The following is a 23,372-nucleotide window of genomic DNA, read 5'->3' as shown; positions in this document are numbered from 1 at the left end:
TACATCCTCTTTGAATTCCATGGTTTTACATATCAGGGCATAATAACAATCATCTGTTCCTTAGCAGGTCTTAAAATGAGGTAAATACAACCTCAGATGGACAACAACACATGACATATTACACCGTGTCATGATTTATTTAACAAAAATAAAGCCAAAATAGAGAAGCTATATGTGAAAAACTAAGTACACCCTTACTGCTTCCATAGGCATTAAGATGCTAAGTAGCAGACAGGTTCTGCTAATCAAATGCCCTTGATTAATGGATCATCAGCAAGTGTGACCACCTATACAGTATAAAAGCCAAAGTTTTAGCAGTTTGCTGGTCTGGAGCATTCAGGTGTGTGTTAACACCATGCTTGTAGTGTCAATTAGAACAAACATATAGCTCCCACACTGCCGGCTGAAGAATTTGATAACCTCACTGTAAGCCGAACTGCTCCTAGTGCATATGGCGGTAACCACTGACGTCACTGGATCGTGTCACCATAAGCGACCACCTAGCGCTGACTAGGAGCAGTTCGGAGAGAGAGCGGTGGCGGTCGTCCACGGAGTGGGAACCAATGCTGTAGTGGTAACATGTACCCTAAACATGCCATGTCTTAAAGATTGAATTTTCTGTACGCGCAATACTTACCACCATTACTTTGCCACATTATATTAAAAATGTTACACTATGAATGCCGTGCGCGTTCTCTTTTCTTTTTATACTTGTCCCAGAGATGTTGAGCCATCTATGTTGACCAGCAGCAAACTCTCAGACCTTTTGTACGAGGGTTTTTTTTACATTTCATCACTTGTCACATTGTCACGTTGTGTCATTACTCTATTGACACTGGATGCACTAATCAATGAGAGTCTATTCATTGTCTTTTATCCAGTTAGTCTATAAGAGTTTATTTGAACACGAATTTATATTTATTACACAATCTGGTGCGCAGTTTTTTCATTTTTCTCTGTACTTTTACACGCACTTAATTCACCGCTCCTTGAGTGGACATCCATGTGATTTTATTGTTTCATTAAATACATTTTTCACAGTATCACGCTATGGAGCACACACTTCTTTCTTCTTTTTTTTTTAGATGTACTGTATAACCAAATGTAGTTTATGATGGACCAAACGTTGCAATCTATGTATCCTAAAGGTCTCCTTTGGGACAAACCTTATTAAAAGGGTTGCCAAAAAACAGCTCTATACAGAACCTCTTACTGTTACCCCACCTGGATCTTTCTGGTATACCTGAGCAAAATGTTGTAGTAAAAAAACCAAAACATTTTTTATGTTTCTCTTGTGTTCTAAATACCGTACCTAGTCTTTGGGGACCTTCAGTGCTTTCAATGTACTGCTTTTTCACAGGGACATTCAAGTAAATACACAACCTGTATTTTACCAATACATAGTTTGCTGAGTGGAATAAACGTCTGGTCTGCAAAACAGACTTTGCTGTCTTCTACCTAATCTCTCTTGTTTCGTTTTCACAAACTTCCTTTACTCCTTTGCTTGTACGTTGAATTTAAAACAAAGATTTGAACAATTCTCGTAAAAGGGCAAAGTACCAACATTTTACAGATTGCGAGGAATAATCTGCATGCTACATAGGCAAATAAACAGATTGTTCTCTTGAAGTTTGTGCTCCGCAGAAACATATGTGCAAGATGTGGAATTCCTCTGAGTTCTTCTGGCTGAGAGGAATCCAATTCCTGTTATGTTTTGTTACACCATCTACATAAGAAAATCTGTTGAGATCTAATGTGATATTTTAAGTGATTTTCTCCATTACGATTGATAAATATACTGATTGTTTTGAGAAATAATTTGACTATTTCCATACTTATTCAAATAAGGCAAGTATTGTATTTATCTCATTCTTTTTATTTCTAGCTAAGGCTAAGTGGGATGGGGACATTCAATCTCATGTTATCATATCAATGTAATCCTGGGACTTTAGGCTGTGTGGGTTAAAACCTGAATCTGTGACCAGACTTGTAAATAACTATACGAAACCTGGTAATACAGAGGTTGCAGCCGTTAATGCTCCCACTGACAAGATGCAGAGGGACACACACAATGCAGCAGAAACTAGTGTAATTACATTAGTAGCGTATGAAAATGGGTTGGTACCAGTGGTGGGATTCAGACATTTTAGCAACCGGTTCTTCTCAACCCCCCCTTCCTCCTCTCTCACCCCCTCCCCTACATCCTCGCACCCCTCCCTTCATCCTCTCTCACCCCCCATATCTTCTTACCCCCCCTTCATCCTCTGTCACCCCCCCTCCCTTCATCCTCTCTAACCCCCCCTTCATCCTCTCTAACCCCCCCTTCATCCTCACCTCCCTTCATCCTCTGTCACCCCCCATCCCTTCATCCTCTCTTACCCCCTCCCTTCATCCTCGCTCACCCCCCATATCCTCTCTCATCCCCCCTCCCTTCATCCTCTCTCATCCCCCCTTCATCCTCTCTCACCCCCCTTCATCCTCTTTCATCTCCACCTCCCTTCATCCTCTGTCACCCCCCATCCTTTCATCCTCTCTCATCCCCCTCCCTGTCATTCGCACCCCCACTGGACAGCCACACACACACACACACACACACACACACACACACACACACACACACACACACACACACACACACACACACACACACACACACACACACACACACACACACACACACACACACTGACGGCTGGTTACAGAGGAACACAGGAGTTTCCCTGAGCCCCGTGGGGTTGAATCCCAAAGAGAAGAAGGAAGGACGATAGACTGTGCTGAAGCAGGGACATCACCAGATGGACTAAGATAAGCAAGACCCTTTCTATTGTTTACAAAGACTGTGCTGTTACTGTATTTCCTATGCCAGGGCATGTTGTGGGCTGACAACCGGCTTAGCTGATAGTAAGGGCCTGAGAAGTCAGTTAGTTCCCTGAATAGGGATAGGATTTTATTTGGTTTTCTTAAAGGGACGGTGGGCCTATTAATATTATTTATCCCTGTAAATAAACCCCAAGTATAGAGAAATACAGCGTTTCCTGCCTCATTTGGGACAAAAGAGACTGCAATGTGGTGTCGGCATCACAATATGGTGGAAAATGCAGGCAGTCCCTAAGGCACCAAGCAGCGGAAACTGTGGGTTTGAAGATAAATGCGGGGATTTAAAATGGCCACCCAACTGAAGTAAAAAGCAAGCAAAGCCTGTCCCACTGTGAGTGATCAGTTTGCACAGAGAATGTGTGAAGTGTGGATGCAATAGCACCCAGAGGTCAGAAGATATGTTAAGGTGCTGAACTGAAGCAGAAAAAAAAAACATTTTTTTTCCTCTGAAGAAAGTGTAAAGTCTGCCTGTTGGGTATGAAAAGGATTGCAGTGCTGTATGTAAAGTTAATGCTTTTTGCTGAAGCGAGTAAATTTGCAGCTAGCAAGTGCTGTGTGTAAATGAAATAGAACCTCCAATAGGTCAAGGTGAAGAATACACCTGAAGGTAGAAAATGGAGGATACAATGTGTTTTATGTGTAATATGCCTGGCCACACAAAACAATGTCCTTTCAAAAGGAACCGCACCAGAGATGTTTATGGTGTGAAAGCTGAACCATACCAAAGACTGTCCCTTCAGGCAGGATGAGAATGATGATGACGGTGATGATGAGAGAGAATGTGTACCCAGTATTGCTACCTTAAAGCAGAAGTTACAGCGGAGCCATGATGAGAATATTGCTATGTTAAAGCAGAGTTTGCAACAGATGACGATGTCCCTACACCAGACCCGAGATGAGCTACAGCCCAGAGCGTTTGGCGCAATAGTCACTGGAATGACGACCAGCCTAGGTATGACAAAGGCCACCGCCCATATGCAGAGAGCCGAGCGAATCAGAAAAAACAAGTTCTGACTGGAAACTGTACTATGAGATGTTCCAGAAAGACGTTCAAAACTTCATCACAGAGTTAGACGTTTCTCAGCAAGAGGCTCGTGCGCTCAAAACAGAGCTGGAACTCTCACGCCAGGAGGTCTGTGAATGGAAGGATGCTGAGGAAGAGATCCTGACTCGTTTAGAGTAAAAAGAGCAAATACTGTACAAGCCTGGGACAGAAAAATTCAGACTTGATTGACCAAATCAGTGAAGGTGATAAGAAGCTTCACCAAGCAGAAAAGGTAAAGAAGCAATTATCCAGGAAAAATTAGAAGTGCAGGAAGCACTGCAGAACGCCGAGAGGGAGCGAGAGAAGGTCCAGAGACTTGAGCAGGAGCTGGAGAAGCAGAGAGGCAGCTCCATCCCCATGAGTCGGTACGCCAAGGAGAAAGAGGCCTGGAAAACAGAGCAGCGGTGGTCCTAGCTACAAAAACTGCTGAGCTCCCAAAGATGAAGGAGGCGCTGATGCAAGCCCAGAGCAAGCACCGGGAAGAGGTGAAGGCCCTGAGAGGGGACTTGCAGGATCAAACTGAAGTCCTGCAGATGCAGATTGCTGAGCGTAAAATACAGCTCACCGAGAGGGAGGAAGTGACCGTCCGTCAGATAGCTTGCCTGACATTGCGCTATGAAACCGAGATGGCCGATACCCGCAAGCTGCTGGACCACACGGCCAATGAGAGGGCTCGACTGCAACTGGAGCCGGACAAGGTCTGGGAGGAGCACCGGCAGTTGCAGGTCAGAAATAGAGGAAAAGAAACAGATTTAAGCCTTGCGCTGAACCAGCTAGGAGATGTGGAATCGCGACTCAACGCCAAAGAAGCTGCACTGAGTGAAAAAAGAAATGCAGAAGGACAGCTTCATGACCTGAGCAAGGACCTGGAGTCTAAACGTGCTGCCCGCAAGATGGCAGAGAAACAAAAGCGTGACCTGGACGAGATACTCGAGGCCCTAAAGACTGAGCAGGATGCTATGTGGACTCTACTGCTGCCCAGCAGGAGGTTTCTCAGCTGAAGTTGGAGAAAAGGGTATTGGCCCAGCCCAAGCGTTTGTATCCCACAGAAACGAATTCCTGTGAAGACAACGGTACCGTAAGAACTGGGACACCGCTCAGTTGGAAAATACAATAGGACAATAGGACCCTGCCCCGAAGAGCTTACAATGTGTGTGAGGGGAATCTTACAGAGACAACAGGTGAGGGAATAAGTGCTGTAGATGGCAGTGCTTGGCCACAATGGGTGATAGGAGTGACTGTGGGGCAGTAGCCATGAGTGCAGGCTGTTGGGATGCTTAACTTGTGGGGTGAGTTTTAAGGTTAGTCAGTATTAAATCAGAAGGTTAACACCATTTACAGGGGAAGAGATGGCAGGGAGGCGTGGGTGAGATCAGGTGTGTATGTCTGGCTTCAGGCTTTGGGGAGATCCCCAGCAGCAGGAAGGAGTAGATAGAGGGTGTGAATAGCGGATTTGTGTGGGTGTTTTTTATTGAGAGGTAAAGAAGTTGATGGAAGAAAGGTGTATAAATAATGGTGCAATGGGGAGAGGGGAAGTTGTAGAGAACAGAAACGCTCACAAAGGAGTGAGGAAACAGTAAACAGACAAAGCAATAGGAAGGGCATAGTGTGATGCAGGAGGAGAGACTTCCCAGGTATTGAGGATAGGAAGAGCACAAAGAATCACAGCTATCAAGAAAGGCTGTCTCTGCTATCTCTCCTGCATCATAACGCACTAAACTCACTAAACTCACCAAAATACACCTCAGAAATATAGTGCACAGTATAACTCAAAGACTGTAGTACTAACAGGACTATCCCTCCTGCATTACCTCTTTAAGACACGTGTTTGATCTGTATGGTAAATTATATATATTGTATACAGTATATTACCTTTTTGTGAGACATCCTGCAATTGTATCAATACTCAACAACTGCTGACAGTGCTGTGAACAATTTGCAGTCTCCTACTGTGAGGAACAGCGATTCTTCCCGTGGAAGCTGCGGGTCGGGTATATGATCTTTTGTTGTTGTTGTAGGAGTGACCACGGGAATCATGTGGCGAGTGTGAGGATTCCGTTGAGCTGAGGAAGTTAGCTGGGCACCTTATTATATTTTATGAAAACAATTATAGCTAGATGTTTATTCTTACCCCGGAACGGGCACTTCATGCGCTAACGTGAGCTTTGTAGAAATCTACGACTATCAAGAGGACTATCCCTCCTGCACTGCATTATAACTCACTAAATCCACCCACATACAACTGAAATGCATAGGGCAAACAGTGTACAGAAGCAGCGGCCATTATTTAAAAAAATTACGCGGTGTATACCTCGGAATACCCATGTCATGGCGCGGGATTTCTTCCAACCGTACCGCCTTTAGATGCAAGTGCATAAACTGGCATTTTAGTGTTCTGGCTTTTAAACACCTGAAATTGACACAGTAGCACAGTACTGTACACATTACAATTCATTCATTTCATTGCATTTAATTGCACACAATCCATGAAATTCAAACACAGCAACCCCGATAAACACGTGTGCCTGGGGCGATTGGCAGCGCTAATGCCACGTGGAGTACAGCAGCGCACACGAAAACGGCGCTGTGATTTGTTAAAATAATGGCCGCTGCATCTGTTGTACTAAAAGTCAAGTGTCTCTTCTATCTCCTCAAAACTCAACCAACACCTAACTGGTAAGTGAAAAAAGAGAGAGAGAATCCCTGTTGAATGCACTCACAGTAAATTTAGTGAATATTTTGGGACCCTCTCTCCACAGGGTTTAAATGAGGGCTTTGTCTTCTCTCCATTTGTTTAAGTATCTATGACTTAGCTTCTCTCTAGCCCCATATTACATCATACCCTCCTATCTATGGTACTCTAAATACACAACATGAAATAAAATCTTTGAGTCATTGTATAGGGATGTGTTACCAATATCCATTGTATTATTCATCTATCAGTTGGTTATTATAAGCCCTTGAGTAGTAATATATATACAGGTATACAGACATATATATTTTATTTTATTTATAAAATATAGTGTTATACTGTATATGTGTATATTTTACCTTTTGATTACATGGTTCACTATATATTTGATTATTTGGAATTGGACCCATATTCTTCTAATGCGTGCCACCATATCAACTTATAATGGTTGCCAACATCTTTATAGCATGAATACATTGTAACATCCATATTGTGCCACTGGATCAGTACATCAAATGCTAACATCAATCATTATTATGATGTTAGAACACCTAACAAATAGAATGCCCATTGGGGCATTTTTCACTATTGTGCTGGTCATCCGCAGTAGAGATATATGCCATTCATGATAAGGTTACCTTATTGTTGGGACGGTCTCAATGTCTCTGAGTATATTTCTTGGGAATTTTATTATGTACACACTGTAATTTGAGTCTGTGTTTTAACAGACTAGCGCAATTAAAAACTATCCAGCAAGGACAAGGGTTAGCGGAGAGCCCGTTGTCAAAACAACCACTCACCTATAAATGTCCGGACGCCGACTAGGCGTTTCCACCTTTGAGAAAGCGCAAAATTGTGCGAAACGTATGTCAGGTGGAACAGCGTAATGACGTCACAATATGGAAGCACTCGATGGTAACTTGCCAGCAGGAAGAGACACAAATGTATCTATATTTTGAATGAGGCTATAACTTGATGCGGACAATAGAGCCGCGCCTCAAAGGCTTAAACACACACACATGGTGTGCCTGTTACTAGCTGCACGTGCAGCATTGTTGGACTTTTGAGCCAGTTATGATCGTTTTATTTTCTCCTCATCGCCGACCAAAGTACCAGTTAGGTGTCTCTACTATACTGTTTTGATACAAAATAGTTTATTGATATTGATACAAAATGCTGAATGTTATTAAGTCACTTTGGTAAGTCACAGAAATAGATATAAACTAAAGCCAGAAGACTTCTGGAGCAGTAAATAACTATACTAGGTTCTGATTATATCCTGACATGCCAATTGCTGATCACTAAATCAGATACTAACAGCTAATACTATTACCATCATAGTAACCTCAGCAGACATACAGTATGGTCTGCCTCTGCTAGATAAATACTGGTGCTATAGTGGCATTATAGGCAGTATGTCTCTGCATAAACTCTCTAGCAAAGGAGCTAACCTCTCACTTACCAGAAGCGATATTTCGCAGCAAACACACTATTCTCTACCACACTGTTTTGATACAAAATAGTTCACAGGTATTGACACAAAATAGCTGAATGTTATTAAATCATTCTGGCAAATGATATACTGTATACTAAAGTCAGACAACTCTGGAGCAGTAAATAACTATGCTCTCAGGTTTTGATTATATCCCTGACATGCCAATTTCTGATGATTAAATCAGATATCAATAGCTAGTACTGCTACCATCACTGTAATGTGAGAAGGCATATGGTCTGGCTTCTGCTAGACAAATACTGATTACATTGTGGTATCATAGGCATGTATGTCTCTGCACAAACTCCATAATATAGGAGTTAACCCCTCACTTACCTGAAGCGATACTTCTCAGTAAACACACTATCTGCATAGATGAATTATAACTCAGCAACTGGTTACTGGCTATTGATGACTCCACACCTAATAATATTTAGACTGTGGTTACGCCTCAAATGTTTTTTTAATGCAGTTTCTTTTAAATAGTATGTTATTTGTACCCTGTTCTGATTTTTCACCAATTGGTGACTCAGTGCTCTGGGCTGTACTAATCATCCCAGGGTTTTATAAAAACATATGAATGTCCAATTGGGATCAATTTAGGTACATACTATCAGATCTAGATACTTCAATTAATGGGAGACCACTCTAACGAGACTCCATTGGAGGTAGACATTTGTTTTAAATAGGGTCAGCATACTATCTACTGCTATATTAGTGTTATATTAATGCTAATTATTAGTGTGCTGTTTAAAGGGATTGGCCATGGACTTTATATTACCAATCCCATTTTCAATACTATTCTTAATTGTTATTATTAAAAGGTGTTACTGATATCAATATTTACTAAACTTACTGTGAGTGCATTCAACAGGGCTTCTTTCTCTCTTTATTCACTATATGTGCTCATTATCCCCATTGCACCACTGTTCATGTTCTTGCTTATTAGCGGTTGAAGCGGGAACTCTCCCTTCCCTTCCTACCCATAGTATTACCTAACTGGTAAGATCAACAACTGCCTTCTATACCTACAGTTGTCTTACACTTGCCTGGCTACCTACTGCTGTTGTGGAACACCAGGATCACCTAGCAGCCTGGCTAAAGCTAACCCCATATACAATAAGATTTGGATATATTGCAACAAACATTACAATCAAATACCTCAGTCATTTCAAAGATCTTTCATCCATCATCTGTGACCTGATCCCTGCTATCAACTACATTTCCCAACTATTTCCCCTTTGCGTTCTACCTGCCCGATGTCCGAGGAGCCTAATCTAATCCTCCCACCAGAAACAGCAGCACGTTTCATTCTACCACTCACCCATTGTAGCACAAGCAAAAGTGCCAGCACCTTGACCAAATGGAGACAAAAGTGCCTCGCCACATCGAAAAGCACCAGAACTACTGTACTAGGATTCCTTCCGCTCTTATAACCCCTTCAACATATCCCCATACCTAAGCAATCTTACCAGCTGCCAATTGACTGCCTCTCATTCCAGTTACCACTTATTTGTTACCAATTACCATACACTATTGCTTATTATTATTATTAACTATAACTATTGTTATTAACTAATATTTAACTATAACTATACTCCACTCCTTCCTCTCCTGCGTAACCTGTTTCATATATTATTCTCATTCTTGTTCCCCTTAATGCCCAAAACACATTGTTCCCTCCCCCAGTGCCTTGTTTTGAGTGTCCACTTCCCAATTGCTTCAACAGTTACATAATTCTTGTTGTAATAGCTATTGGATTGCTTCCTTCCCCAATGGTCCCACTCTATATTGTCACCCCCACCCCCTTCTTCCATCCCAGTATTAAGAAATCCATTGTCCTCGTCCCCAATTATTCCTCATCTGATTTTCCCTTTCAAAGTGCTCATAAATCAAGTGTTCCCTTCCCCAGTCATACCTCATTAAGTGTTCCCTTCCCCGTTGCTTCCAAAATCTGAATGTTCCCTTCCCAGTGCTCTCAAAATTGACTACTCCTGTCGCAAATGATAAAAAATGACCTTCCTCATTACAGATGATTCCCCCCTTTAACGCTACTCAGACTGCCTTATCACTAACTGACACCCCCATTAACTATCCCCACTATAATTACCCCTAACCCTTACTGAACTATCACTGTTCACCCCAAACTCACAAATCATTATCAGTCCCTCACCATCTATCCTCTCCTCCGCCCCATCCTATCCCTCATCCACTCCATAGCACGATCACCTGTCCCTCTTGGCTACTCATCCTCCTTCCACTCCACTCCCTCCCCCGCCCCCGCCTGCCCTCCCTTCCCCTTTCCCATCATTGGCTAGTTAGCTCCTTTAAAAAGCCTGCAGCATTGACTGCAAGGGGAATCTCAAGCACACAAGAGTCTGTGTTGCCAGAGAGATCCCAGGGGATAAGAGATTCTGCTCCAGGCATCATCGGTCTCTGGAACCCACCAGAAGGATCCCCCAGAGACACCAACACCGACCCTGGACTGACATGGAGAGCACCCTGCCTAGAGGTACCTCTCTTTAGACTGTATCAAAGGTTGATACTCTTGCCTTCCAGCCCTCAGTCAGGGACTGCTGAATGTTAGTCAGTCCCCTGCATTGGGTTAGGCCTGGTTATTATTTTCTGCTATAATTTTGTTTTCTGTTTAAAACTGCTGGCTAATAAAATTCAGAAAAATGTGTGGTGCTCAGAACCAATTGCAGCCATAGATATAACAAAAGACAAAAATACCCAATGCTACATCCAATATAACAAAATACATAGTTAAATACTACATTGTTAGTATACTCATGAGTAAGGGTCATTTAGTTAAACCCTTTGGCCAAAGCGTTATAAGCCTGCAGCCACTTCACGGCATGACCAGTATGTAGGTCCTAACACTACCTGTGAAATTCTCATTTACCTCTGCTGGAGGGAGAATGGTCTCAGTGAAGTCAAATGCCAAAAGTGGCCAACAAAAGACAAAAAATACCCAATGCTCAATGAGAACCTCACTCTACTCTTTCCTAAATCTGTCTCAGCGTCTCCCCTGCTGAAATCCCTCTCCTGGCTTCCTATCAAATCCTGTATCACTCACTCAATTCTTCTTCTCACTTTTAAGGCTTTAGGCCTTGGGCATGGTCAGCGCTTAGGCGCTGACCTGTGCTGAGGCGCGCTGGTGCTTACCAGTGAGCCCCTGCAGCCGCAATGAGAGCGGCTTTAGCAGGGGCTCACGCACGTTTCCGCAAGCATGCGGAAGCATGGGTCTTAGGAGAATTTTTGATTCAAGCGCTCAAGGGAGTGCAGGGCCGGTCACGTGAGCGGTTTGCCCGATGAGGACGAACCAGCTCCGTGACGTCACTGGCCCGCCCATGACACGCCCACGGATGGCGCTAACCAAGGCCAGGGAAAGCACCCGCTTTCCCTCAGTCTCAGCGTGCCTCCGTACGGCTGCTGCAACCCTGGACACAGCCTTACACTCTTCTGCTCAAGGATGTCTTCTCTCTACCCCTTTTGTATCTAAAGCCCTCTCCCACCTTAAACCCTTCTCACTGACTGCCCACACCTCTGGAATACCCTTCCCCTTAATATCCGACTAGCACCCTCTCTATCCACCTTTAAGACTCACCTTAAAACACACCTACTTAAGGAATCATATGAGTAGCACCTTGGCTAATAATATACACATGATATATAAAGCTTGGCCCCTGCAGACGCACTTACAAGAAAGCTCTTCTACTGTCTCTGTACGTTCTTCCTACCAACCAATTAGATTGTAAGTTCTTCGTAGCAGGGACTCCTCTTCCTAAATGTTACTTTTATGTCTGAAGGACTTCTTCCCTTTATGTGTTATTTGTATTATTTGTTATTTATATGATTGCTACGTGTATTACTTCTGTGAAGCGCTATGTATATTAATGGTGCAACTGTATATAAATAAAGACATGCACACATACATACATACATACATACAAATTACATTAGTAAAGGTTTAACATTGAAAGAGATTCACACTCTAAGCATAGAGTTCGATGTCTCTCAACAGTAAGTAAGCAATCTTAGCACAGAATTGGAAATCTCTCAAATGGAATTTCTCATACTCAGTGTAGATCTGGGAGTCTCTCATAAAGAGATTCACCGTCTCGGTACAGAGCTGGAAATCTCTCAAAGAGAGGTTCTTAGTCTCAGTACTGATCTGGAAGTCTGTCAGAAGGAGCTTCACGCTCTCAACACAGAGCTAGAAGTCTCACATCAGGAAATCCAAAACCTCCGTACAGAGGTGTTGAAAATTGAATGACTATGACTATGGAAAGTTTCTGAATATTATAGACTGTAAAAAGAGACAACAGAATCCTGACAGGGGAGGTTTCATATCTGACTGATCAAGTCAGTAAAGGAAAGGAGAAGCTTCACAAATAAATTAGCGTGAAAAAATAAATCCAGCAAGAAAAATTGAAAGTGCAGTTAGAACTGGAAGAAGCAGAGGGCGTTCTTCAGCAGGAAAATAGCAAATTCCTATGTCTTCAATTAGAACTCTCTCAGACCAAAGTGGAGTCTGAAAGAAAGAAGAGAAGCGTTCTAACACTTCAGAAACACTACGGAGCTCTTATCAAAGGAAGGTTGGAGAAAGAAAGGTATCTGCACAAACGCTCTGCAGCGGTCGTCATACAGACTGACTATAGAGGGACTAAAACTTGTCAGCTTTATCGCCAGAATAAAGCAGCCTACCTTCTCCAGTCAATATGGAGAATGGAATAACAAGGAAAGAAGTGTGAACATTTGAAGCAATTTGTAATTGTGCTCTATTCAAATGTTAGGAAGTGTCTGCAGCAAAGATGCTGCAGGAAAATGAAGGAAGCTGCTTGTATGATTCAGTCCAGATATAGGTCCTACGTCCTAGTAAAGGAAAGATTCTTGTATTTACCTTCAATACATTTGTACATAGTAATTATATCCTTTCTTAAATGGAGAGGGAAGGAGAGGGAAGGAGAGGGAAGAAGAGGGAGAGAGAGAGAGGGAGAGAGGGAGAAAGAGAGAGAGATTGATTCTATTTAGTGTGTGAAATAAGCGAAAACAATGAAAAAAACATTAAATATTTCCCGAACGCAGTTGGGACATTAAAAGGAGAGTGGACAGGATGTACAGATGTAACTTTCATACACATGATTATAATATTGGGCAGAGCAACTCCAAAAAAACAAAAAAACAATTGCTTGTGGTGCAAGGGGTCCAGGTGGCAAAACCACAGTCATTCATACAATGGATCACAAAGCGTACTTCTTCACATACTGTAACTGCACCTGTACATATGAATGTATACTGTATCTTTATTTATATAGCGCCCACAGTGTACTCAGCTCTTTGCAAAAAAAAAAACCCACAAAAAACAATACAATATACGGACTTATAATACAATAAGTACAAAATTAGACAATATGAAAGGAAATCCCTGCCCCTGAGAGACTACAATCTCAGTATATATAAAGAAAGCAACATTACAGTATGCTGTGTAATCCTTTAGTACCAAGAGCACAGGACACGTCAAAATGATACACAGATACACAGATGTAGCAGGACTTACTAAGAAGCCGCAGCTCCGGAGATAGTGCTTCAGCGACATCGCTGCAGGGGGCCCAAACTTCCAGATCGGACTCCTCCAGCGATAATCCTCCAGCACTGGGGGAAGACGGCCACCCGCACTCACGCAGCTTGCCCCAGGGTCGGACACAATAAGTCGTGTTACATCTTTATATGCTGTTATATCATATCAAATAATTTACTATGTAAACATGATTTCACACACACAACAAACAATGCATATTAAGTATGGCACCATGTTACATGTAGTCTTGTGCGATTTATTGTTCCCCTTCCAAAATTACAACATGAAACAGGAAAGGTTGTTTGGTTTCAGCACATTCAGCTTGTACAGGTCCTTATCTTTCTATTTATTTTCATGATATGTTTCATCCAATCCCGCATTCTCCTACAGAATATTGTATGCTTCTCTGAATAGGATCATCCTTATTTACCATATCATTTTGTACTAAGTTACTTTTCAGTATACATTTGTATTACAGTCTTATGTTACCCATATTGTGTACATTTTTAAAGCTCTACATGGGGTCCTGAACAAGACAAGGTTTCCGAGGCAACCACCCAGCATTCTATTCAAATGCAAATTAGTTGCATCCACCCGTGTGTAAGTTCATTGGTTACCCCTATCGATGTGACTGGGGGACCCTGAGGTGAGGTTTGAAAACCAATGAACTATGGGTATACTGGTGCTATACATAAATCATATTTGCTAATAATTATTATGTAAGACTCATTAGTTTAATGTATAGGGGCGCTTGTTATCTCCCGTTTATCATTCGTACGTTGCTGCCATCTAGTGTAGCAGATGAAATGATACCACTGTCCTCCAACATAGATCTGGAAGTAGTATGGGGTAGGATAATGAATGTGTGATATGTGTACGTGAAATGACTTCATTTAGTGTACTGATTCTAAAAGCATTTTACATGTGGGTGAGAAAACAGCCAAACAGATATTTGCCAATACCAGTAATTAAAAAATTAAATCAAATTTACACTACTCTACAGTACGTTAAACAGTCATTTCAACGTTATTACATTTGATTAATTATTCCTAAGTTTTTAACAGTTTGAATTTTACACTATCCAATGTCTCTCCAAATAAATCCTTCAGACCGTATATTTTGAAGTACAATATACTAGAGAGATATTAGAGAGCTGCTGAGCATTGATGGTAGTTCCCCGAGGCCCAGTTTATGCTATTCTTAGGCTATTCATTATTATTAATGTTACCAGGTGTTTGGTGCATGCTACCTGTAGGCTCACAGAATTGCTGAGTTGTCCGCATATGTATAGGCAGTGCTCGACAAACTCGGTCGCCCACTTGCCAGGCACGAACGGAAATTGGCATTGGCCAGCTACTTTTTCCCCCTGCTCTGCAAAAAAATATCCCCTGCTCTGCGCAAAAATAAATAAATAAAAATATTTCCCCGGCTGATTGGCCAATTGGGCGTGACGTGGAATTGAGCCCTTCATTCTCTCCAGGGGTAAGTAATGGCTGCTGCTGCTCCTCACGCGGTGTCCCCATCTCCTGCCCTCGGTCCACTCCCTTGGCTGCTAAACACCCCCCCCCCTGGTCTCCGCTTCCCCCTGGGCCCCGTGGCTGCTCGCGCGGGGCGGGAGATGGCAGCGAGGGTGTTCCCCCCGGTCTCTGCTTCCCCTCCGGACCCCGCTTCCCCCCACTCCCCCGGTATCTGTGGCTGCTCGCACGGGGTGGGAGATGGCAGCGTGGGGTGTTCCCCCTGGTCTCCACTTCCCCTCCGGTCCCCGCTTCCTCCCCCAGTCCCTGTGGCTGCTCACGTGGGGCGGGAGATGGCAGCGGGGGGTATTCCCCCGGTCTCCACTTCCCCTCCGGTGCCCGCGTCCCCCCCGGTCCCTGCTTCCCCCCCTCCCCCCGGTCCCTGTGGCTGCTCGCGCAGGGTGGGAGATGGCAGTGGGGGGTGTTCCCCCCGGTCTCCACTTCCCATCCGGTCCCCGCAGCAGGAGATGACAGCGGTGGTATTCCCCCCGGTCCCCGCTTCCCCTCTGGTCCCCGCGGTGGGAGATGACAGCGGGGGTATTACCCCGGGTACCTGTGGCTGTCTCCGCTTCCCCCCCTCTCTGCTTTCCCCCCCCCCACAGAGTGTGTATGAGAGTGTGTGTGTATGTATGTGTGTGTCTGTGTGTCTGTCTGCGTGTGTGTCTGAGCCTGTGTGTGTATGAGAGAGAGAGAGGGTGTGTATGAGAGAGAGAGAGAGAGAGAGAGAGAGAGAGGGTGTGTTTGAGAGAGAGAGAGAGGGTGTGTATGAGTGTATGAGTGTGTGTGTATGAGAGAGAGGGTGTGTGTGTATGAGAGAGAGAGGCTATGTGTGTCTGTGTGTGTGTGTGTATGAGAGAGAGAGAGGGGGAGGGTGTGTGTGTGTGTGTTTGAGAGAGAGAGTGTGTGTGTGTATGTGTGTGTGTGTGTGTGTGTGTGTGTGTGTGTGTGTGTGTGTGTGTGTGTGTGTGTGTGTGTGTGTGTGTGTGTGTGTGTGTGTGTAAAACACCAGAAGTACCCCACCCCCAATCAGTCACACCCCACCCACATCACCCAGTCAGTCACCCCCCCCCACCCAATCACCCAGTCAGTCACCCCACCCCCCCACCCAATCACCCAGTCAGTCACCCCACCCCCCCACCCAATCACCCAGTCAGTCACCCCACCCACCCCACACACACACGTAACAAGGACTAATTGTAGTATAATGTAATACAATAAATAAACTTATGTGAAAAACGAATGTTTATTCAATTTATTTTATTTATGTATTTTTTTAAAAGCAGGGCAGGGGGCGGAACTAGGGGAGGGGTGAGGGCGGGACTAGGGGCGTGGTTGGGGGCGGGACTAGGTGGCGAGTAGATTTTTTGGTTCGGCGAATAGATTTTTGGGTGATTTGTCAAGCACTGTGTATAGGCACCTGAATACGGAAGGCACTTCCCCTAAGACACCACCCCAAAAGTACCTTACATGCCACCCTGTCTGGCCCTGACACCCTAGTCTCCTTCAGGTGATCATGGCCCCTGGCAACTAGATCCCTTCCAGACATCCTATGCTGCATCAGCCGCAGGGTGACTTCGAACAGAATAGCCTCTCTGTCTCAGCACAGCTCGCCCTGTAGGTCAGGCTGTAGGTCTGTGGCGGAGAAGGTGGGCCCCGGTTATGGAATGCCGGAGTCTCCTGAACACTACACTTAGCCTCCCTCTTTCCTCAGCACTTGCTCAGGAAACGTACCTTGTAACTTGCAGCCTTGCATTGCCGAAAGTCTATCCTGTTGCTGTTCTCAGCAGTGCCTCCAAATGTAACGGTGTTTCCCCCACCCTATGGGAGATTCCCTTGTTACCAGGTGTTTGGTGCATGCTACCTGTAGGCTCACAAAATTGCTGAGTTGTCCGCGATGTTTTGGGGGACCCAGGACAGGCTTCTGGGGTACATACCCGACATTGATCTCTAGTGGTACAGCGCCTCCATGTGCCGCAGGATCCAGATGTATGGAGGCAATCTCCTATGGTAGAACACAATTCCCTCTCATTCCCCGGAAAGATTACACACCAGGTAGGAGGTAGGAATAACTGGAACAGGTTTATTCTGTTCAGCCACACAGTCACAGCAGGCTTCTGCCCAATACAGCTTGTTATCCAGCTGTAGTATGGTCCCTGGACCTACACTTTGGGTCAAGGGCCCCTGAAGCAGTCCTTGCTCTTCCCTGACCCTCTAACAGGATCAGGGGAAAGGTACACACTCACTCTCCCCCAAAGGGAAGAGGAACAGGGAAGACCAATATGCAGGCAACCTGTGTGTGACCTGCCTCTCTCAAGTCGGGAGAGGCGCTCACTAAATTTGGGTTGCAACTCCCATAGGTACAGTAGGAGCAGGGCGCCAGGTCTGACCAAGGATTCGGTAGAACCCAGGCCTAGTTCCTCCCCTGTCACTCAAGGGTACTGCTGTGAGTGGGGAAAACCCATGATGGATCCTAGCAGGCCTGTTCTTACCAGGACTTACTGCTAGGGAGGGCAGGCTGGTAGCCAAAAAACAGTCCTGGCTACATTAAATATACAGTATAGACATACATAAACATACACACAAACTAAAGAAACAATTCAGTACAGAAATAGAATATGAAATGGTGCAAATTGGTGCAAACTTGGAGTGGAATTTTGAAAAAATGACGTAACTGTCAGATCATTTATAAATCATAAAACAGTCATACAGTCATACAGGCCCATGATAAGCAATACTGATCTTAACGCTCCTCTCTCACAAATGCCAATATTGTTGTACCCCTCTTCATCCTCTCACTCCCCCTCATCCTCTCACCCCCCTCATCCTCTCACCCCCATCCCCCCTCACCCTCCCATCATCATCTCACCCACACCTCCCATCATCCTCTTTCAACCACCCCACACCTCATCCTCTCTCACCCACCCCTCCCCTCATCCTCTCACCCCCTCCCCATATCCTCTCATCCCTCTTCCCTCACCCTGTCTCACCCCCCTCCCTTCATCCTGTCTCACCCTCCCCTCATCCTCTCTCATCTGCCCCTCCCCTCATCCTATCTCGCCCCCTCCCCATATCCTCTTTCACCACTCATTCCCTCATCCTCTCATCCCCTCTCACCCCCCACCCCTCATCCTCTCTCACTACCCTCCCATCTTCCTCTCTCACCATCCCTCCCCACAGGACAGCCACAGAAAACACACACACAACAGGACAGACCAACCCCCCCCCCCATCTCTGCTCCATGATGTTTTCTTCTCTCTTTGGAACCACCACTAGACTACTGTCAAGCCCCCTAGCAACAGCCCTGCTCTCTCTCTCTGCTCCAGGAAGTCTTGCAGCCCCCAAGCTGGTCAGGTCACTATGTCTAGAGAGGTAATACCGGACACATACTGTACATGTATGGTATTACTTCAAATTATTTACTGGTGTAACATAGTCCTCCCTTCCCCCCCCCCCCCCCCCGTCGCACAACGAGCCCCAGCTGCGAGTCAAGATTGCTATGAGCCCTTGTCTTCCTGCAGCCTATCCCTGCCTCCGCTGGGGCCGCGCCTCTGCTCCGCCTCCTGCCTCATTGGTCACTTCCTGTATAAGAACCTGCTCAGTGCTCAGTCTCATTGCTGAGCATAAACATGTGTAGCTTTTGTGTGTGCCTGTCTTGTCCAGCCTTGTCTTGTCCTCTGCAGTTAACCTCTCGTGTACCGACCTGGCTTTGCATTTGGATTCTCTCTGGCTCTTGACCCCTGGCTTACGGATAACAATTATGAGTACCTCTCCAACCCCAGACCACAGGCTTATGGACATCAACTACGTGTACCTTTCCAACCCATGGAACCCGACAAGTATTGGACTTACCCTTTCTTCATACCCAGCAACGCTACAAACCACCTTCTGGGCCCGTCTGCGTGTGTGGAATTGTCCTTCCCACCTCAGTGCCGGGGTCAGGTCTTGTTTGTGGTCTCGCGCAAGCATTACAGTCACCTGCTGTACACTTGCAGCCATTGCAAAATCTGTTACAAAGTGCTTAAAAACTGGGGCCTTTCTTCTCTTATTTTTTGCTTTGTGAGTAGTGTATATGCTGAGATGTACTGTAAATGTCCAAAAATAGATGTGCAAAAACATAAAAGAGGACTAAAAAACTAGACTATTAGAGCATCATAGAGATATTTTGAATAATAATGACAAAATTAGCACAACATTTTAATGAATTTCATGAAGGAAACAATGTGTTTACAATGTGTTGGTCAATATCTACAGCGGAGAAGCGTTTGGGCAATAATTCCTTTTGAAACAGAATCACTCCAAAATCGTATCAGGGTTTGTCACAGGAGAGCAGCGCTTTTAAAACCTTAATACCCGGATCCTTTGTTTGAGCAAAGCAAGAGATAAAATAAATTGTGATTTATTTACAGAATGAACATACACAGCTTGATTTACAATTACAACGAAAAATACACTTACTAGTTACGCTGTTAAGTCTGAATCTTTCACTGCATGATGAATCTTGTTACATGATGGAACTTCTTCCTGATGGGCTGCAGGGTTTTTTATACACTAAACAGTCCTATACTTAACCCATGCAGTCAATCTACTCTGTGGGAATAATTCCTTTCCCCTATCATGGAGTTGCCAATACTTTTCAAACCTGGCAGAGGGGCTTCTCAGTCTGCTCTGGGCATGTACCAACTTTGCACCTTGGCCGCTTAGCATATGAGGTCCGTCCCCTCTACCTGGCGCCACTCAGTCTGGGCAGAGCAGCCATTTTCCAGGATGGCTTATTGAAATTATCTTCCTTTCCCCCCGCTTGCTAAGAAAAGGTTTAACACCTCCATATCCTGGAATGTCTTTAAGATGGCTAGAATGGCGTATTAAAGTTTTCCTGCCTTTCCCCCTCCTTGCTAACAAAAGGTTTAACACTTCCATATCCTGGACTGCCTTTGAAGCTTAGATGGCGGAGTAGCCACTCTGTCTCTGGCGTGTTAGATGAAAATCACCATATGCCTAACATGTTGGTACAATTTAAATAGGGGGACTTTAATTCATCCATTTTTTATATAACTCTATAAAAATTGTGCAACATGATAGTTCCTGATTTTACCTGAACAGTGCTCACAGCAAATCTCACGGCGCTAGGAGCTTCCTAGCGAAAGTTAGCAAAAAGCCGCCTGGTATGCTGCTAGCTGCTGGGTTTTAAAACCATTTTTCTTTTCACATGCTTACACAGTTATACACATAACCTTAAAAATGACTTTACTCTGAACCCCCCTGGTTCTGGGGTTCGCAGGCATATACCGGGGGACCTGAATGTAATTCATTCCCCTGCCCGGTCTTACTATTCTGGTCTGTGCTGAAGCAGGGAAATGTCCGCTGCTTAATACTCCTGGAATAATAAGACACACATATACAGTTTTATCACAAAACACAGTGTTTCTACCATGATTGGGTCGCAGAGATGAAATTTTACAATTCCCCAGTATGGCTTCGGGGCACCCAGCCGGGCCAAATATCTTTATTAATGGCATGGGTACCCCTTCACCGTCACAGGGTTATCTGCCTGTTTCCGGTCAAGGATTCAAGGAATGACACGGTTCCTACAACACAGAACTTTTGAGTCAACATCTCTTTGGTGAATTTCATCCATTTTCTTGTCAATTGCTGGGACTTGTGCTGGATATAGATGGATTGAATAACTCCATATTAATTACACAACATGATTTAGCCAGTTGCCTCATGAATCCATGTACATTGTTTTCATGCTTTTCCAGATCTGCTTCAGATCGATGTTTGTTTCTGACAATGAAGCTTAAGCCCAAGAAATTACCCAGAGATGAGTAGTGGGCAAAGGACTGAGCCCCCTAATAACATGCACTCACTAAGCACTAGTGTAAAGGGTAACATATATATAAATGGGTAAAATACCCATATGGAAGCCAGGTAAAGGGGGAGGGGGAGAGGGGAGAGGGAAGGGGGACGTCCCTAACAGTGTGAGAGAATAATGGCAGTGTTAAAACACATTTATTGAGTCCGTGGACTAAACTAAACTAAAATAAAATGGGACACTACTAACAATAATATCCACACAAGGGGAATGCACGTGTCAATTGGTGCTTAAGGTGGATAAACCTACTCCTCCTGGTGGTGAAATACACACTAGCTCTCACCCGAACAAACTCACAAACAGTAAAACCAGAGAGACTACTGTTGAATTAGCCTAAGGATAAACAGGTGTACATTGACCCTTGACAAAGCCGCCCCAGCGAAACGTACGGTGGGTACGTGAATGTAGAGACGTCACCACAGTCAGCGTTCCAGTCCATACCGGGACACTGCACTGCTAGCCATGCCAAGCTAAGTATTCATGCTGTTTACATCACAGTACATTTCACTGTCAGACCGTGACACACTAGCTTTGCTAGCGTTGGCGCAGTATTTACTTTATCTTAGCTATACTATTTAGCTGTCCCCACATAAGGGACCACCAGGGCAGAGATACTTTACATCTGTCTACCATCACAAACATCACCACTGTGTCTTTAGGGAGAGCATTGTCTATGATTATTCTCCACCAATATCAGGCACACTACACATCACTAGTCAAGGATATCTCAGCGGGTAGTATAGCTACATCACTACTCCAATATAGCGTGATTCTACTCTGGGGCTGTGATAGTTATACTCACCTACCGACCTGTCTGTTCACCCTGGCCCTAGCTATAGGGAGATTTTAGGCCATTAGTCTTACCCTATATACATTGTTATTTTCTTAATAGCAGTAGCAGTGAGCATTATTACATAGTTACATAGTAGATGAGGTTGAAAAAAGACATAGGTCCATCAAATCCAAGCTATGCTAAATTTAGACAACAGATACTTTATCCTATATCTATACTTACTTATTGATCCAGAGGAAGGCAAACAAAAAACCCCAGTGTCATATCATCCAATGATATCTCATAAGGGGAAAAATAAATTCCTTCCTGTTCCTTGTTCACTCTCTATTAATATCAGGCACACTACACAGCAATGTTCTAGGGCTTTATAGCGGACAGTGTGGCTTCAACACACCATTCCAATATAGTTTGTTTACTCCCAGAGACGTGATAGCTATAATCATCTACCTACCTGTCCATCCATCTTGGCCATAGCTACAGGGATATCTTAGGCCATTAGCCACAACTGGGGTGCCTGTATTGATAGTTTGAGGGCTCTCCACCCACTTTATAATTATATCTTCTGTAGCAATGCTTCCCCCCCCCCCTCTGGGAGATTTTGCCTAGGCTACAGGTACGTGTGATGCTGGTTACATGTGAGGGTCCAGGAGAGATGAGCTTCCGTCATGTTGTGGGGAACAGGACAGGCTTTAGGTGACCCACAGGTTCTTTTCATTCGGTGACAGCGCCTCCAGTCATAGCAGGCTACAGCAGAGCTGCAGGCAGTCCCTACCATGACAGTTCTTTTCTCTATACTTCGGTCCAATAGACTGCGACTTAGCCAGAAGTATATAAAAAGGGGTCTTATTTGATGCAGCCACTGCAGATGGTGTAACAGTGTTGCATATAGTGGAGAATGGGTTTCAGGCCCATGGATGGTGCTGACCAGCAAATAATGTTGATGCCATGTGCTATGCACAGATCTTCGTTCCCTCAGCCCCAGGAGGGGCTTAGCTCCTCTTCCTTCCCTGGGTGGGAAGGCACACCACTGACCAATAATTTGGAAGGCATCCTCCTTAATGCAAAAGGGGAGGGTACAGGGTCGGCACCATGATTGGCTGCAACACAGACCCAGTGTCACCACCTCTCCTGCCATCCAGGAAGGCTGCGTAAACCTCATAGGATAGCCTTTCACTGTCTGTAGCTATCAGAACTTACATGACAGGGGGGCTGAAAGATAGCTGGACCAGCCATGGCTATACTACTATTGTTTTATCGTGATATACCATTGTATACCTGTGTGGTGCTACCTGGGTACACCTGGTACCTGGTACCCATGTACACCTGTTTTTCCTTAGGCTAATTCTAGTCTCTCTGGTTTTAATGTCTGTGAGTTTATTTGGGTGAGAGCTAGTGTGTATCTCACCACCAGGAGGAGTAGGTTTATCCACCTGAGGCCAAACTTGACACGTGCATTGCCCTTTTCTTGATATTATTATTGCCGTTAGTGTCCCATATATTTTA

At 44.5% G+C, this 23,372-nt stretch overlaps 1 protein-coding gene across 1 annotated transcript in view; it reads left to right on the top strand.

Moving 5' to 3' along the window:
* Positions 1–23,372, top strand: part of LOC142494816 (uncharacterized) — a 37,191-nt gene that overhangs the window by 2,522 nt on the left and 11,297 nt on the right. The window contains exons 2-4 of the mRNA XM_075599781.1: positions 3,618–3,829; positions 12,198–12,359; positions 20,743–20,824. Coding sequence (XP_075455896.1) covers positions 3,618–3,829; positions 12,198–12,359; positions 20,743–20,824 — 456 coding nt within the window. The remainder of the gene's footprint in view (positions 1–3,617; positions 3,830–12,197; positions 12,360–20,742; positions 20,825–23,372) is intronic.

This window comes from Ascaphus truei, chromosome 1 (assembly GCF_040206685.1).
Source record: "Ascaphus truei isolate aAscTru1 chromosome 1, aAscTru1.hap1, whole genome shotgun sequence".
Taxonomy (NCBI): Eukaryota; Metazoa; Chordata; class Amphibia; order Anura; family Ascaphidae; genus Ascaphus; species Ascaphus truei.
Note: the sequence above shows the minus strand (reverse complement) of the source record. Positions and strands in the feature narration are given on the sequence as shown.